Below are 18,248 nucleotides of genomic sequence, written 5' to 3'. Positions count from 1 at the left end.
TTACATTTATTGGCTCATTCTGAGAGGCCCACAGTCTGTGATGATTGAAGCATTTATATGAAAGAATACCAAAGCTTCATAATGTGGATATGATGAGCAGGGGAATTTCAAAACTTTGGAAATGACACTTTAGACAGTTATCACTTCCTGCATGTTTCTGGAACACTAAGCATCATCAGATACTCGTCATGTATTCCCACAAAGTGAACCGTCAGTCAAGGAAGTAACTCTATTTCTTTAATGATTATATAATTCTTTTTAATTCGTCCACATACGTCATCTGAAACTATTCAAAAGAATATATCAAATAGGTTTGAATGGATGAATTTACATTTTTATAAACTGGTGTAAACTTTTAAACATCTAGTTGTTAATGTCTTTTTCAGCTAAAGAAATTACACCTAAACGTCCTACAAAGATAACTTGTAATACTTGCAGTTTTTTTCACCACACAAATGTTTCATTCATGACATTTTATTAGTTCAGCAGCATATATATTTTGCATCTTATGCTTTAATTAGATAATGCCTGCAGTGGCAAACATTTAGACACAGTGATATAAAGCAATATTGTTGTAGAAGGCTTATTAATTGCTTCATGGCGCTGATAATATTATTTTTTTTAATTGACACACATTAAAAAAACAGTTTAGAATTAGGTTTTATTTTTTGTTGTTCAGTGACCTTTGTTTACTTGTTGGAAATGCTCTTGATCAAACACGAGGTGATGTTCTCCGATTAAAGGGAAATGACCAGCATTTTAATCAGAGTGTTGCAGCATCGTTGCAGTTCAGCCTGGCACTTAAACTGGACAAACCTCAACGTGTCCAGTGTTGCATTATAAAGTGTAAATGCCTGAAAATAAATAAAACTAACAGCAACCACAGATTAACATGTTCAACATGACTTCAGAAAAAAAACAACAACTCTTTTCTCACCCCATCAACCCAACAGTCGGATGATCTTTGCTTTCTAGCCAGTCGAGTCCACCTGAATGTGTCGTCTCGCTGGTAATTTGCTGAAACAGCGGATCATTCACCAAGTCCTCCGCAGCAGCGTTTTGATATTGCCCATGCTGCTGGTTGGGGTCAAACAGAAGGTTTGTGTCCAGTGCGTTAAGGTCATTGATGCTACTGGAGAGCTCTGACGTCATTCTGATTTCACAGGGGAAATCTGCGGTGCCTGTAGTTAGCTCTGACACCTGCTCCATGAGCTGGTTGCCAGCGGTAAGGCTGTTGTCTGTCAGGAGGTCTTTCACGGTGCTGCTGAAATCCAACTGCTGACGCTGTTGTAGTTCTTGAGGCTGTTGCGAGCTCAAAGTCAACAGCATAGACTGGGCCTGTTGTCGACGCTGTTCTCCAGAGGCCGACTGTGCGCGGCTGCCACCTGCTGCAAAGATCACTTGTTCGTTCATAGCATTTTCCATGAGGTAATCTGGCCTCTGCAACTTGCATGCGCTGGTGGACTCAGAGGTCATCTGGCCGAGGTGGTTGTCACCGCGGGAGAGGTTGGCGTTGGACTCGAGGATCTGTGTGAGGTTCATGCGCGCAGTGTAGCTGGAGGGTAAATTATTGATACCCAGACCCCGCGTAGCGTCATCATGGTCCCCATCCAGCTTGCTGAGCAGAACACTGGTGATGTTTTTGCTGTTGCATTGTTGGCCCGGTGTGGGTACGACCTCAGTTTGCATCATGATGCTGAGCGGCACAGAGTGGCTCCTCTGAGCCATGCTGCTCACCCCAAGATTCGTCTGGCTGTTTGCGAAGATGTTTAACACCTCAGGCGTCACAGGAGAGTTAAAGGGAGACGATATTGAACGAGGGACATGGGGAAGGTTTCCTGTGTTCCCACTCAAGTTCCTCTGGTGCACCGCGGGGCTTACGCTGCGACATCGGAAAGTCGTGGCAGGTGTGTTCGTGGCTTTGTTATCCAGAGGGGCAGGCACAGCAAAACCTTCCTGCTTGGTCGTGTTAGCCATGCTAGCTACCTGCTGCTGCACAGGCGAGATGGGAGTCAAGCGGCCAAAATGGCTGTCGTGGTGCCGTACGTGAGGGACAGCGAAGGCGTGAGGTTTTTGAAAATGGTCACCTATCAGGCCTTGGTAGCTGTGGAGGATTCCCATTTCACTGTTTGACTTGTTTAAGCTCCCACTGCTGCTGTTGTAACTGTTATTCATCCACTCCAACCTGGTTTTGTCTGGGTGGGTGGCCATCGGCCTCTGCATAGGCTTGACTGGGCTGCTGGAGACGGTGCTGCCGTCATGGAAACCAGTGATGCTAGAGTTGATGGGCGTAAATGCAAACGGGTTCCTGCACTCCACTGGACTGGGAGGCACCGTGCTGCTGCAGTTGGAGTGTGGAGTGCCAACTGGGGTGTGACGACTGCTTCCCAGCGCGCTATCCACTGGGGTTGTGGAGGCGATGCGGGAGAAGGGGCTCTCTCCGGTGAGGCCTTGGGCCCCTCCCATCATTTCTGATGTGGGTGTGGGGGTGGGTGTCGGTGTTGGAGTTTGGATCGGGTTGCTGTGGCTGTTGGCAGCATTATAGAAAGCAGCCATGCCCTGATTGGAGGACATTATGTTGTCCGGCATCACGGCCTGTTGGCCTTGCACTGTGACACAGTTTCCAAACTCCTGCAAGTTGTTAAATTTCATCTGCTCTTCCATCTGCACCAGCTCCTCCACAATGCTGTCCTGAGTCACATCGTCATCAAAGGGAAAGTAGTCCATTTCTGTGTGCACAGAGGGCTGGTTTGACGATGAAGCTTGACTGAAAAAGTCTAAGGGTTCAGTGACAGGGTTGGACTGAGAGTAGGTCTGTTGTTGAGCTCCCTCCAGGCCTCCTGTGTTTGAGTTTGAACTCCTAACATCCCTCACACATGAATGTTTTTGGAGGTCGGGGTTATTAGGTATGGTATGCATGTTAGCAATTGTGTGCCCCTGCTGTTGCTGCATTAATGCGTGACTGGCTGAGGTGCTAGTTTCCATAACAGAGGAAGTGTTTTTCCTCTGCATTGAGCTCTGTGTTTTGGCAACAGAGCAGAAGCCACTGGCTCTGAAAGAGGAAGTGCCGAATGCGTGGACTTGAGTGGATGAGACGGAGTTCATTTTCGTCTCTACCTCCCTGGTCGCTGGTGCACTTTCAGATCTAGCTGGAGCTCCTAGCCTGGGGACGTTACTGACTGTGTTTCTAATCCCATATCCAAGACCAGCAGCGCCCTCTGGCTGCTGCTGGGACATAAAAATCCTTTTGACTGGAGAAAGGTCTGGACTGAGGCCTGACCGTTTCCTGACGCTCTTAGTGGACAAGAAATCTTCCTTTGCTGATGTTACAAGGCTGCTTTCCCCAAATGAAGGTGCTCTGCTGGTGTTCAGAAAGGAAAGAGTGCTGGTATTTTCATTGGAGGGTGTTAAGTGCAAAGTGCTTGCATAATTAGCGCTATTATTGCTGCTTGAGGAGGACTTTCCGTTGCAATTAGTGCTGGATGTTTCCTCCAGACCCAGGAAACCTCTGGTCTGAGGAATGGGCACACTGGCAGCCCTCTGCATAGCCCCTCCAGCCCTATTTGCCATTGCTTCCTGATGCAAAATTAGACTACTAGGACTTTGCATTTGGCTGTTTTTATGTATAGCTTCAACTTCCATTTCAACATCGATGGTGTGATTGTTAGAAGCCTGCCCTGGCCTGGCCACCGGGGCCAGAAGGGGGACTGCAGAGGGGCTCTTCATGCTTTCATTGGAGCAGATGTCTTCTGCAGAACTGCTAATGCCTGCAGATGCCGGCCGCAGAGTGGTGTTTGTGACGGAAGTGGTGGTGTTGCTGCTGTTGGGTGCAAGTGATATGGCTGTCATCTTGACCAAACTGACCGGGCTAACATGACATGTAGTCATCATAGTCTTAATGGGGCTGTTGCCGATGATCATGGTGGAGGGCGAGCGTAACGTGATAGCGGTCGTGGCCGTAGGCTTGGGCAGGATTTGTGCATAGCGCTGCCGGACAGTGCGTTCTCCCACGGGACTGGCTAGAATATTTTGCGGGGTTTTGGGGCTCTGTTTCACTGCCTGAACTGGCTGGGTCACCATCTGGAAGTTAATAGGCAGCAATTTGTTCTCCACTGTTCCCACTGGACTGGGAGACATCAGCTGCCTACTTCTCTGTACCTGCAGAGAGGGAAGGTCAATCAGAAAGTGGAACGACTGAGTTCTAGATGATAATCCCAAAAAAAAGGAAAAAATAGAAATGAAATATGAACTGCATCAAAGTCCAAAGAAAACATAGATGGATGACAGTGAGATATTATTGTGGATATAATATTTGTGTTGATAAAGTGCACTATGTCAGTGTTGAACTGCAGCCAAATACAGTCTATGTTCGAGAAACAGAAGAATTTTCAGCAGATTCAGTTATAAAAAAATGTATTTACATAGAACTGTGTTAACTGTCTAAATACGTGAAAACAGATGGTTTGCATATTTCAGCTTAGTTTACATTTTGTTGAATGCTACATTATCTTTGTAAGCTTTTCTAAAGAGAACTACAGCCAAATATGTCATTATCTGATCTGAATATTCACCTTCACCTCGAAATGTTTACAGACATTGAAGTAACACAAATCATTAACTGATTCTGTTTATTAATATTAATGTTTATTTATTAGTTTATTAATTCTTATTGTAATTATACATTTAGAGTTATTAAATTGAAAATAAGAGGTGTGTTTTTAAGCACAATTTGAACCACTCTAATTGCTTGTTTTATGTTAATAATAAGTTAATATGAAATAAGTGATCATCAGAAAGAGTGTAATCTTGGAAACAACGGTCAGACTGTAAACTGGCGCTATCAGGATGTAACCATCAACAAAATAGGGGTGAATTTAGGTGAATCTAAATGTTTCTCTTAGGTGAGGTGAACACAGCAGATAGGAAAAAATGACCCCCAACAGTGTAATCTACACTGAAAGTCCTGCCTTCTCACCGTGATGGGGCTCGGGACAGCAGCGACCACGATGCCTAAGGTTGCCTGAGGTGACGGAGGGTTGGGGCTAGCACAAGGCACACCGTCGTTCGCCCTCTTGGTTTGTCCTTCTCCAGGTAAAGGAGAGTGCAGCTTCTGTTCCTGCTGTCTCCTCTGGATCTTCCTCTGGAGCTGCTGCTTCGCATCGACAGAGGGCGAGGACAGGTTTGTCACGTGAGGCTGAAGGGAGTGAGCCTCGGCAGTGGGGACGAACGCTGAGACCGCCTGTGGAGTATTCACCTCTAATGAAAGAAAACAAGGATTTAGATATCAGGCTTCTGTCAATAGTAAAAAGTAACCTCAACATCTTGATATATAAATCTGTGAATGTTTAAGCTTGAGTTACAGTAAGATTTGATCATGGCACAGACACAAGAGCAGTAACAGGCAGCTGCCACCAGATGCCACTGTTGCCTCTGTTTTTACAGAAGGCTGATTAAACTCTCTTACCTGTTGCTGTGCCGGTTGTAATGGTGAAAGCTGCCAAAGACTTGTTGCTGATGTAATGGCTGTCAATCAGGAAGCGAGCCAAGTCTTCCACGGCATCAAACTGGCGTTTTAGCACCTTTTGGGCCCACTCACACACCAGATCGCAGGCTGCAAATCGCACGTCCTCCTTTATGCTGCTCAGCTGGCCCGCTGATTCTAGGACATCGCACTGGAGCTACACACAATAGATACGTGACAATAAATATACATATGACAGACAGGATAGTGACAAAAATCGGAATACAAAGAGATTGGAGACTTCTAAGGAAGATGTAAGCGTGCTTACTCCATCCCCTGTTTTATGGACGTCCAGAGTGGGTAAAGATGGCATGTGAACACAGGGCCTCTTCCTCAGTCCGCTATAGCAATATGTAAGCCAGTGTTAAGATCAAAAACATGATTCAAGAAAATAACCATGGTGATATACTGGAAAGTATAGATAGCGTTCATGTAAAGCTCATCAGTTCAATTTTCCATGTTAAAAAATTAATATTAGAAAATCTGACTCTGAGTTTAACGGTCCAGCTTCTGATACTGTACAACTATCGTACCCCATTGTGTCACACCCTAACTGTGTTTTTATTATAAATTAAGTTATTAATTAGCTTTTTGCAAAAGAAGAAGAAGAAGAAGTTACTGTGAGAATAATTAAAAACATTGCGACAGGACCAGTCTCATAGTGAAAAGTGTAAACTGACACTGGCCTCTATGAATAACAGCAGCAAACACCTTCTCAAGCTTCTCAGTAAATTGCAGCTTTGTGTTAATGTCTTTTTATCAAACGTTTTCAACTGTGTGTGAGTGACAGAGGGTGAACCCTGTGAGGCACCTCCAGTCAGGCACACTGTGGCAGTCTGCGCCCAACATTTCTTATCCCAAGTAAAACAAACAAAATCTTACCCAATATACTACCAGGTGCTGTTTCAAATGTGAGAAACTAAGAATTACTTTATTGAATTAAAGAACTTGCAGCCACCTGTAGCTGCAATATGTCTCAAATTACAGACGAGGCGAAGCGATACGTAAACTTTTTATCTATTTGTATGGAATCTAGTGAGAATAGAGAGGCAACTAAGTCTATAAATTGTAAATAATTTCTCACGATGGTGTGATTTTCAAGTGTTCAGGCTAATTCAACTAGTCTGCTGGAGTTAAACTACTTTGATTTAAAACTATTTGATATTTTACATGTGTTTCATTTGATATATTTTACAGATTATTTCTAATTAGTGCTGGAGATGTTGCTAACATGAGTTCAAAGCAGACTCTCTTCAACAGGCAAACAAGGAAAATAAGTTTTCCCACATCATGATAGAACTGACAGAATTAAGCAAATACTATCACACCTTCTACAGAGATAATTTCATGAACCCAAAACACTGAAGGTCATGAATATAAACCAGGATTTGCACAAAAAAAAGAAATAAAAATCACAATTGCGTCATGAAGGTCAAGATCACAGTGACTGCCCCTGAGGGCCTCTGTATTATGCTCCTGCTTCCGAAGCAGAGGGGGGACTTTATTTCATTTCACATCTATATTTAGAGAGCTTATGAACTGCAACAGCAGATGGTCTGTGACCAGAGACAGAGGCCAGACTGTTACAATCCATTCCAGTAAAGGATATTTAGATTTTCCTCTCATGCCAAGTCGACGTGCCTTCATGTTGGGGAAGACATTTTTCATCATTTTTCCAAAGTCTGCAGCACTCAGCGGGTGGTAGTTCAGATTGTCACAGAAACTCCTGAAAAACAGAAGAAATGTAATTAAGAAGAAAGAAATAGCAAAACAATCCCATTTAGTTTTAAACCAAACCACAGGACATGTCACGACGTGAGCCATGAGTCAAAACCAAATCGACACAGCAGATTATTTTCTGAGCCATTACTGTTTGAATCCCATGATAAAAGTTTTTAAAGTGAAAACTGTTCTGTTCTACTCTAAAATTTAACTAACTTTAAAGAACATATTGTCATGGTGTGACATTGTTGATTGGAACAATTAAAGCTGCTGTAATAAATCTTTTTAGCGTATATCAACAATGGATAAAATCACTTTTAGCACCTTTCAGCTCATTGTTTCGGTTTTACAGCCCACAGCTGTATTTTTTGGTTCCATCATCGTCTGTTTACACAAACCTCTGATAAACTGTCATTATAATCGATTCATTGCAGCTTAACTGAAGTCCTGATGACATTTGTCTCGGTGAATTAGTTCTTGTGTGCAACTGACTGAAGTATGGCTCTTTATTTAAACAATTTGTTAAACATACGAAACATTTAAATGAAATAGTCCCCACGAGAGGCTTTAGCATCTGTTACAATAAAGTGAACGACTGTAACAAGCATGATTGTTTCATAGACGACATGTTTTTGCTGTTTTGAAGTGAGACATTAAGTCTCTTTAAAGCCTTTTCACCTGTCCATCCTGAAGGCGCCAATATTTCTGGGGGGCACTGTATTTCTGATCTGGTAGAGTTAAAAAGACACTTACATAACACTGTCAGAGCATTTCAATGGCTGTCTCAGACTTTCCATTCTAATATTACCAACACATGCTGCTCTCTGTGATTCTCATGCCTGCTGCGTCTATTTATACTGACGCTTCAGCCTGCAGCAACTTAGAGGAGAAAGAATCTCAAACATTAGTAGCTGTTATCTATTCAAACGGCGAACATCAATGATACACATTCAGATAGTGAAGTCTAGAGTTAATTAATGGAAAAAATATCTGATTTATTCTCTGTGTGGTGTATATGTTTATGTTTTTAGTGAGAACCTATGACAGTAACAATTAAGTCTCCACTTGAAATTGGTTTGTAGCAGTGAAAAAAACCTTTATTCTTCTATATTTATCTTATCTATTCAGTCTGTTTATACCTACTTGTATTCGTCATAGACCTCCTGTTTGGGAAGAGATGTCTCTGGGTATTCCTCTAAATGATTACGGATCCAGCTGAACGCATGCATCTGCTGAGTGCGGCTTGACGACAGGGCGCTCTGGTCACTGAGAGAAAGATGTGGATCATTGATTGAGTAACGAGGGGCAAAGCAAAAGCCACAACACTCAGGTCACTGTCACCTCAGTCCTGAGAAATCATCCTGACAAAGGCTAATGTAAGCTTTGTGTAATAGTGAAATTAAACATAGCAAACATTTAAGACAACAGTGAAGTGAAATGTGTGTTTCTATCAACGATTAATCATTTCAGGGGCTCCCTCTTTCATAAATATTTCATTATTTGTCCATTTTTCTATAAATGTCTATATTACGTCCTTATTCCTCACCTTTTATCAGTGCTGCTGCTGGGACCGGAAGGCAACTTAAGGTAGAGGTAGAGTTTTTCGATGTCTGAGAACTTCTCGACATCTTGCTGTAGAAACAGAACGGGGACAGAAAAAAACGGAGTTTTAACATTTGGCTTTCCTTTTTATCAGCACAAAGAGGTTTCCACAGCAGAGGCAGTTTGTACACATCCTGCAGGTTCGTGTTTTTATCTGTGTGGCTGTCAGTCCACCGCTGTGGTCCATACTGAAATATTTCAACCATTATTTGATGGATTGCCAAGAAATTTTGTACATATATTTGCGGTTCCCAGAGGATGAACCCCAGAGACCTGTAGCGCCACCGTGAGGTTGACATTAGTGGATCTGGGTGAAATATGTTGACCACTATTGGATGGATTGCCAAGAAATTGTATACATATATTCATATCCTCCTCAGGATGAACGGTGATAACTTCCTGATGATCCCTGACTTTTCCTCTGGTGTCATCATCAAGTCAAAATTTGGTTTATCTCTAAAATCTACAAAACTATCCAGGATAAACTATCCTGGCCTGATGTGACAGTAGTAATAAACAAACAGACTTGTCCAACACAACTTACTTACTGTTGAAGCAACAGAAAAGTATGTTAATAAAATGCAAATAATTAATTTAAATACGCACTCAAACAAATTGTTAAACCGTCGATGCACACATGATATTCTGGCCATGAATTACTTTTACAACCAACAGCACCTATAAGTACATTGAACATACCACATACAGTATAAACTCAGTAACACCTGCATATTATGGTGTTTGCATGTTCACTTCTCACTCTCATTCATTCATACGCAGCAACCACGCTTTGCTTTTTTACACCAAAACCAAACAATGGCAGCAAATTGCTGACCCCGTGTGTGGCATTAGACAGCATACCGGCTTTCCGGGAGCAAAAGATACGCGATGTTTAACACAACAGCGCCTGCGTCTAGTGGAGTCCCGTCTCAACTCAACTGCTGTCTCAGAGGTGGAACAAAATTATCCCTCATTTCATCTAAGCACGTTTTTACAAACACCTAACGTAGCAGGAACTACCACAGAAGCGTTTTGAGTACTTTGTCAGGCATTTATAAGTCTGTCTTGTGATAGCATCACAACCGTGCAAAATGCAGTCATGAGACTTTAGTGGCCCCCCCACTTTACACCCCTGGCCCACAATTGTTTTATACTCTAAGTTTCAATCCCAGTTTCAATCAATCAGTGCCAGAGTGCATCAAAATAGAGTTACAGAGGTCCGGCCTAAGCCCCCAATGTCCTAAAATCCTATAAACGCCCCTGGGGCAGATAGACATATAGTGCAGGGGGAAGGGAAAGCCGATCAAACGAGAAAATATTTCAGTAAAGCACATATATATGCCAATACAACATAGGGTAAACGCTGAACATGCAGGGACATTGAATAAATTTGGCACAGTTCATCTGTTTTGTCAAACTTACTTCGCTCATGTCATGTGTCCTACTGCACCAAACACAGTGACCTGATATCCAACTGGTAGCAAGAAGCTCTCTAGTGTTTTATTGTTATACAACAAAGATTTAAGGGAGATTTAAGGAGAATTCAAGGATATTTAAGTCTCTTTATATCAAAATGAAAACAGATCTTAAACTGATTCAAATTACAAATCTAAAAAGCTAAAGCAACTTGTTTTAGCAGTCACATAATTAGTTAAACCGAGTGTGTGCAGCGAAGGGGTTTTGTTTGACTGTAGCATAAATACACCCGAATTTGAAGGTGTGACTTTCTTTGTGTCAGTATTGTTGCAAAACCTTCAACAGGGAGACAGTGAAAAGTCTCTGAAGTCACCTGGAAGAGGCTTCTACAGTCTGATTCTGGCCATCAGACTAAACTCCGTCCCCACAGTGAAGCACTGGGGCTAGGAGTGAGGAGCATGAACACAGTTTTAACAAGACAGTGCAGAGGGTTGAAGACAGGCTGCAGACAGACACACAGAGACAAACGGGGAGGGGAGCTTGTAAGGTGAACTCAAACCGTCTGCTCCCAGAACAGTGTACAGACACAAACCCACACACTGCCAACATACAGACATATTCACCCTTTTGAACTGGCTCCTAAGAATAAATGTCATTCTGTCCATCTTTTCTGATTAACTTATTTGTTGTCAGGAAAACACACCTCACGCTGAAGGTCACAGACACTGAGCAGCATCAGCCGTGAGGAATACAGGCACATCCATATAATCATCATAATCATCTAAACTAGGAAATAACAGTGAGCAGCTTGTTTTGTCTGTGGGCTGCTTGCTGTGTATCGCTCAGAGGACGCTGTTGGGACTCACGTCCTGCTCTGCTGACTTGGACTGTCGATGTCTGTGTGTTACTGTGTCATCAACTCCTCTCACCCTTTAACTCACTTTACCTGGAAACAGAGATGCTACCAACATGCAAACATTTATGATTTCAGTGTTTGATAGTTAATGTGCAGACATTTTGACTTATTTTGTGCAGCTATGTGCACTATTAAATATAAACTTCCTGACCCAAGATGCAGTGGCTTAAATTTGGTAAATTATTGTAGCTCAGGTGCTCCCTCAGTATTCGAGGCCTGAACCTTTGTTCATTCCCCTCTTCCTGGTCTCTGCGATCACTTAAACTGTGTTTTAATGGATCAGAATTTACACTACGGTTAATCTTATTCATACATTTTTATGTTTCTGTGGTCGGATAAACAGAATAAACTATTATAAAGTTAGATCATGTGTAAAAATCAAGTTGTGGTTTTCTGACGGGTGATGCAGGGGACTATTTCTCGGTCGGTTAAGTGACTTCTTGGAGTCTCGTCATCGCTGTGAGGTTGCCAAGGAAGACCCAGTGGAGACTAAACATATCATCAATTCAATGCAATGCTTTTTATTAAGCTCTTCTCAGTTGACTACTTTAGGATTATCAAAACAGAAGCAAACTGGTGCCCACACGGTGGTGATAGATGAGGTCAGGCAACATAGGGTGCAAAGTGATTTTAGGCATGGTCAGGGATGAGATGACCCGGTCTGTATTAACAACTACATGACAACACACATTATATATAGAATATTACATAGGGACAACCAGCCTCGGCTTTACAATGAATTTTCTGCATTGCATTTTATTAAAAGGTGACACATGACCTGGTATTCTGCTAAGTTAGATGGTATCTACAACTGAACGTCCTGATAAACATGTATTCTTTTACTCTACTATTCAACACGTAGACTACAGCACCCATGAGGCTTTAACAGTGACTGTCACACTCTCCAAAAAGCTGCACATTGCTCTAAACAAACTACTGTTATATCATCGTTATAGCATGTGCAAGTACAATACTAGACACCAATTTAGCAAACAGTGCAACATCAGCTGGCTCTCAGTAACGCTGGACTTCTTCTTTATATAGCAGGTGATGAAACAGAGCAGAGCATCACACAAAATCACAAAATTAGAGTCAACACAGCCTGCGTCACAATGTGTGTATGAACCATGGACACACTAAGCATACTGTAAGATGTCTACAGCCAGCAGACATTCATCCTCCCCACAGAAATGTTAATGGTTTTGATGTCCTTCAACAAGTACACAAAAAGAAATATCAAAATGTAATGGGCAGACTGCCATGCAATCCACGGAGCACAGTAGATTCTTTTTAGTGAATGATTAGTCAATCAAAAGAAAATGATTTACTATTTTACTTTCCAGCAACAGACAAATATTTGCTGGGTTCAGCTTCTACAATGTGAGGATTTGCTCCTTCTTTTCTATCATCTTTGATAATGAACATTTTTTTCATTTGGAATTGTTGGTTGGATAAAAGAAGCATTTAACTTGGAGAGTTGGTTTTTACTACTTTTTGGTGTTTCAAGGACCAAACGACAAATCGAGAACATAATCTGTGGATTCGCAAAGAGCTTTTCCTGTTTTTGACACTCTTCTAGCGCCTTCCTTCCTCTAGCGCCACCGTCAGGCCAACATGAAATTTGCCCTTTTCCAACGGGGATAGACACGTGTGCCTAATTTGGCATTTGGCACGTGTGCCTAAAACAGTCCCGTGGCCTTTCTATTAGCATCACTCCCAACAACACATACTTTAACCTTCTCACCAATTACTGCTTAGACTGAAGGAATAGCATTAGTATTTTATAACATCCCATTTTCCTATTGTTGGATGTAATAAACATAGTTTAAGATACGCTGAAGCACCTCTAGACTGTACATACCGTTCAGAGCTGATTCGATAATGAATTTATTTAGAAATTTTAATGACAATGTTTCCCTCTGACCTTCAGGGGATGCAATATACTGATTTATAATCCATTCATAGAGGAGACGCTGGTCTGCTGAGACCATATTTGACCCACTCATGAGGCTGCTGTCAGAGGTTAATCCGTTGTTGTCTCTTTTCATAGAGGCTCAATGCAGCCCACTGCACATCAGTATCTCTGTGTCTGAACTCAGCCGTTCATCCCACACAGCCGACATTCAACGCTCCTTTTTCTTTTCCGGCTTTTCAAGGCTCGGGGAGAGTTTTACAAATCTTAAACATTCATGATTTATAAAATCATAGAACAAATAGTAATAGCCGTCCTTGTTGAGTCCTAACTAGAGACGTCACCGGCTCGCTACAGTTGTCGGGCCTCAGCTGCGCCCTCTATAGGCTGATCTAAAAAGTGACGCTAAAAAGACAGATTTGCGGTCATTTTTAAAAAAATATTCCAGAAAGGAAATAAACCCATCAGGAAGCAACAGTGCTTTAGCTCTGCATGCGAGAAACGCGAATGAATCACAAACGATATTTCAACAGATGACGCAGGGTTCAATAAAAATGCTTTCATTAAAGTTGCAGTTTATGGGTTAAAAACACGTCAAGAATACTCACCAGAATGTTTTCCACTTTTGATTGAACGGATTTGCTGCAAAACAGAGACATAGTATAAATTAGTATGAAGCTGGTGTAACATGAGCACGTGTGTCTAAAGTGTATTTATTTATAAAGCCGAGGAATGTTTGGTATGAGACGACCCTCCCTTCAGCATCTCTCAGGTCATGTATCCCACCAGCGGGAACACATGTTGTCATATGTAAAAAGAGAGAGAGAGAGACAGACAGGCACTGTGGTAACATTGTCTCTGACAGACAGGAGCTTTTTTATCATTCAGAGCACAGACATTCATGTGCCGTCACTGAGGAAATCTACTATCCAACTCTTTCATCCCAGTTGAAGCTAATGTTGATGGTAGAATTTGATAAAAATGTGGGCATTCACCCTTTATTCATGGGTTTGTCATAATTTAAGAGAAGTAAAAAATCCTAGAGTGTTCCCAAATGTTTTATTGTGATTACTGATATTATCCATATGCTCTTGCTTATTGTATACTAATAAAAGGAGGCCATTGACATCCATATTGTACATACATAAGTTTAGACAAAAGGTGCCAATCACTATTTTAATTGACTAAATTAACTAAATAAACTACAAGAAGACACTCATCTTAAACCTCTACACTGATTTAAACCACTGAAGCATTGCCCATCAAACCAGACGCATGAATAGATTTTCCAGGTCTAATTCCTCATCTACAGACGGGTCATGTTGTTGTCGATCGCGAGACAGAAGGTCTCATTTAAAGACTCTTACTCGGCAACACTGGGCAGGACAGAAACAGGGGACACTCTGCTAAGCCATGACAAGAACAGTTCCCTTTAATTCACTGTTACTAGGGGCAAGGATTGTCCCGGTGCTGAAAGGCCGCCGTTAAGCTGTTTGTAAGGCAGATTTGGCAGGTACACCGAACGACACCTGAGGCCATTTATTTAAGACTTAGATTAGAAAACGTAACAAAGAACTGATGCAAGACATCGTTTAAATTACGCTGGGTCTAAAATCCAGGTGTAAAACCAGCAGGAGCAGCTCCCTCCACAGCAGCGCTTCACAACAGACCCCCGCTCCGCTCCGTACGTTGACGCTTGAACTTGCTGACCCCGACGCAGACGGCCTCAGCCTCCAATGAGCCACTCAGAAGCAGGTTGCTGAGGTGAACGTCAATATTTATGCTCTAATCTTCTTTAAAGGTTAAAGATTTAGGGAGCAGGACAAATATTCAAAATCCCAGCGTGTTAATGGCAAACTGGCACTAGCACAGTGACCGGCTGCTGTTCAGGTTTTTCCTGCAGACATTTCAACTCTGAACTCTTGTGCTTTCTGCTGGTTCAGCCTTTTGACATTTTATGGCTGCTTGATATTTCCACGACAAGAATTGAGTTAACTCTCACTCAGAGAAAAAAAGGGTATTTTTGGTCAGAACATGACCTTCAGACAATATACAGTAGCAGTTGTTAAAGAAATTAGGTCTTTTTCTCATATCTGAAAACTAATACACTACTTCAAATCCTTGCATTTATCTTGTTTAAGTACAATAAACTTTTGCATTTGATTCAGATTTTATTATGTGAACAGCCACAGGTCCTTATTTCAAACTGGTAATGATTCAGTCTAGTATATTTATGTTAAAGCAGTTCAAATAATGCTGAAAATATTATTTTATACACAGAAATTACAGCTCCTGAGATTTCAGGCCTGACTGCCTCTCAGAGACTCACTTAGTTATATATAGTATATCTTTGTGTTTTTCTATTGGACAAAACTTTTTTTTTAAAACATTTTATAGACAAACAATAGAATCAATTTATCAATCGGGAAATAGTAGAAAAAGTAGCCTAAAACCAGGTAAACATGTCTGAAGTCAGTGAGCTTTCTTCTATAAACTGTTGTGAAAGTCACTTGGATCATTTGGATAATATCTGGTATGTGTGAGCAGTTTTCAAACACACATCGTGGTGATTACATGACATTACATTTGTCTTGTAAACGTAAAGCACAGCATTTCTTTCGAGGTTTGCTCTACTTGGTACATAATGTGAAACTGAGTTATGTCAAGTGAGGAACTAAATACTGCAGCTGCTGGTTTCGCAAGCGTTTTAATAGGGAACTTGAATGTAGATGGCTACAACAACTACAAAGAGATGAGACTTACTACGTTTAAGGAGCTATACTCTATTATTACTCAAGTTTTCCCTTGAGTAAAAGTACACTGAACTATGCAAGAAGACATTGTACTGTAATATGAGGTTATAATTACTGGTGCATTCATGCGTAAGCAGCATTTTCAACTACGACATACAATATACTGTTAAGTAGTTTACTGTACAGCAATGCATCATCATATTTTATTATTTGACCGTATGTTTTGTGGGTAAAATCTTCATCTGCAGAACAGTACCACAAAATTGTACTGTACCTGAGTAAATGCACTAGTTAAATTCCACCACTAACACTGTCCATGCCAACATCTGACCCTGAACATCTGACATAAAGGCACCCTGAGACCTGATCAACAGATTTAGATCCCAAGACGATCTTTATAGTTTAGTCTGTCTGCATTAACAATCGGCCCAACAGTCCTGGAACAGGCGGATATGAGCTACAACGTATGGGCAGACTGGACTGTACCTGCCCTCAGAGTCTGTCACTCCTCAGTCTGAACGAACAGACCACAAACCACCTGAACACTTTACCAAATGAACTGCTGATGCTCTGCAACTCCTTTGAAACTACATGTAAATACATATCTATAGCTACTCTGGAATGTGACTAAGTACAACTACTCCAGTACTGTGTGCTTATTTGACTTAACACTTCCATTAAATGACACTTTGCTGCATTCCAGCAGAAAATATTGCTCTTTTTACTCCATCGCATTCATTTTACTGGCACGTGTTGTGCGCAGATTAACTTTTCACTTATTAAACATGTGATCAGTGTATAAAATATAATTAAACTGTCCAACAGCACACAGGTAAAACTGGCTCCACTTGTAGAATCTATAACAGTATACTAATTACATATTATTAAATCAGTATTCCAGTAAAATAAGGAGACAGTTTTCTGCTCTATCACTACTGCTTATACTGCTACATTTTGCATGCAGGACTTCTCTAACAGTGATGAAGTACTCTGACATGGTGTTGTTGCTCCTTTTACTGCAGTAAAGCATGTGAGCACTACTTCTACCTCTGGGTGAGAAGGCTCAGTGTAAATGTTGCTTCTCCCTTCAAGCATCAAGCACATGCCCCGGCAGTGTGTGGACACCTCCTCACCAGATGGAGTTCTTGATCCTGAGCTGCAGAGCGCTGGCCTCGGCGCCCTGCAGCCCGGGGAGCAGGCCGGCCTGGCTCCTCACCCCGCGCTCCGCTGGCTGCTGGGGGTCCTCCTCGGCCATCACGGCGGGCCTCGGGTCCGGACTGGGCTGGGCTGGGCTGGACAGGAGGCGTGGACGGGTGCAGGGTTAAGCTACATTTACCGGAGGACGCTGCGATGCTAACGGGACAGCAGCGCGCCCTGTTGTTGTTGTTGTTGTTGCCTCCCGGACCTCCTGCGACATCGCTCGCTTCAAGTCCCAACACTCAGTGAATAAAGTGTAGTGAAACACTACATTGTCTACCGCGGGGTGATGCGTGGATATAAATAAAAGCGGGTGTAAACAGTGAGCAGACAGCTGGTAAACAACTAGCCCGTCCCTCCGGTGTGCTGTGCCCCTCACGTTATGGGATTTCTCTGCATGTGCAGGGTGAGTAGTGGCTGCTGGGCGGGCGCATGCGCAGTGAGACCCGCAGCATTAAAAATATGTAAGCAGAAGACACTGTGAGGATTTAAACATGGATACCATTAATGCTGACACTGGCCCAGCAGGAAAACAAAAATAAATGTTATATGTGCAGGTCATTAATAATAATTTGTAAATTATTGTTAATATTGTATCTATTTTATATGGGTTGTCTGCTTTGCACCATCTTGACAGTGTGACTAAGGTTTGTGGTGACTTGGCAAATTGTACTTTTCTTTTGGAAACTTGGACCACTAAAACAAAACATCCACTGACATGATGCAGGTTCTATTACGTAATGACAGCGACTTATAAAAGAAAACTCATTAGCTTACATTAACAAGTACTTTTATTTTACTTTAGTATTTCTATGATACGTCACATTTTTATTCCACCACAATTCAGAGGAAGAAAATGTGCAGTAACTTTATCACATGGATGCCTTACGTTAAAAACATGACATAAGCTTAGAAGTGCAATGCATTATTTTAAAAAAGCAGTGTCATCACATTTCAGATGTCTATGAGTTGTTTGCAGCCTTAACCAGCAACAACAGTAAATTATACATGAACATTGATGCATCAGTAACAATCTATGTAATAAATGATTATATATCAGCCACAAGACCCATTTTAACACATAATGAGTACTTTTGCTTTGATACCAGCACATTTGACTAATAATACAAATGTACTTTTAGTTAGGTAAGAGTTTGTAATAGTGTTTTTATTCTAATAGAGGATCTGAGGACTTCCTTCCCCACCGAT

At 41.8% G+C, this 18,248-nt stretch overlaps 1 protein-coding gene across 1 annotated transcript; it reads right to left on the bottom strand.

Annotated features, from left to right (window-relative positions):
• Positions 1-239: 239 nt before the first annotated feature.
• On the bottom strand, positions 240-17,379 carry rfx7a (regulatory factor X7a). Its single transcript, XM_070828064.1, has 9 exons — positions 16,976-17,379; positions 13,698-13,731; positions 8,790-8,875; positions 8,387-8,509; positions 7,131-7,247; positions 5,790-5,874; positions 5,465-5,678; positions 4,976-5,256; positions 240-4,158 (listed from the first exon to the last, which is right to left on the bottom strand). Exons 1-9 carry the CDS (start codon positions 17,095-17,097, stop codon positions 934-936), a joined length of 4,287 nt encoding a protein of 1,428 aa, XP_070684165.1. The 5' UTR covers positions 17,098-17,379; the 3' UTR covers positions 240-933.
• Positions 17,380-18,248: the final 869 nt, after the last annotated feature.

Source organism: Pempheris klunzingeri, chromosome 1, assembly GCF_042242105.1.
Source record: "Pempheris klunzingeri isolate RE-2024b chromosome 1, fPemKlu1.hap1, whole genome shotgun sequence".
NCBI classification, from domain to species: domain Eukaryota; kingdom Metazoa; phylum Chordata; class Actinopteri; order Acropomatiformes; family Pempheridae; genus Pempheris; species Pempheris klunzingeri.
This window is presented reverse-complemented; position numbering and strand designations above follow the sequence as displayed.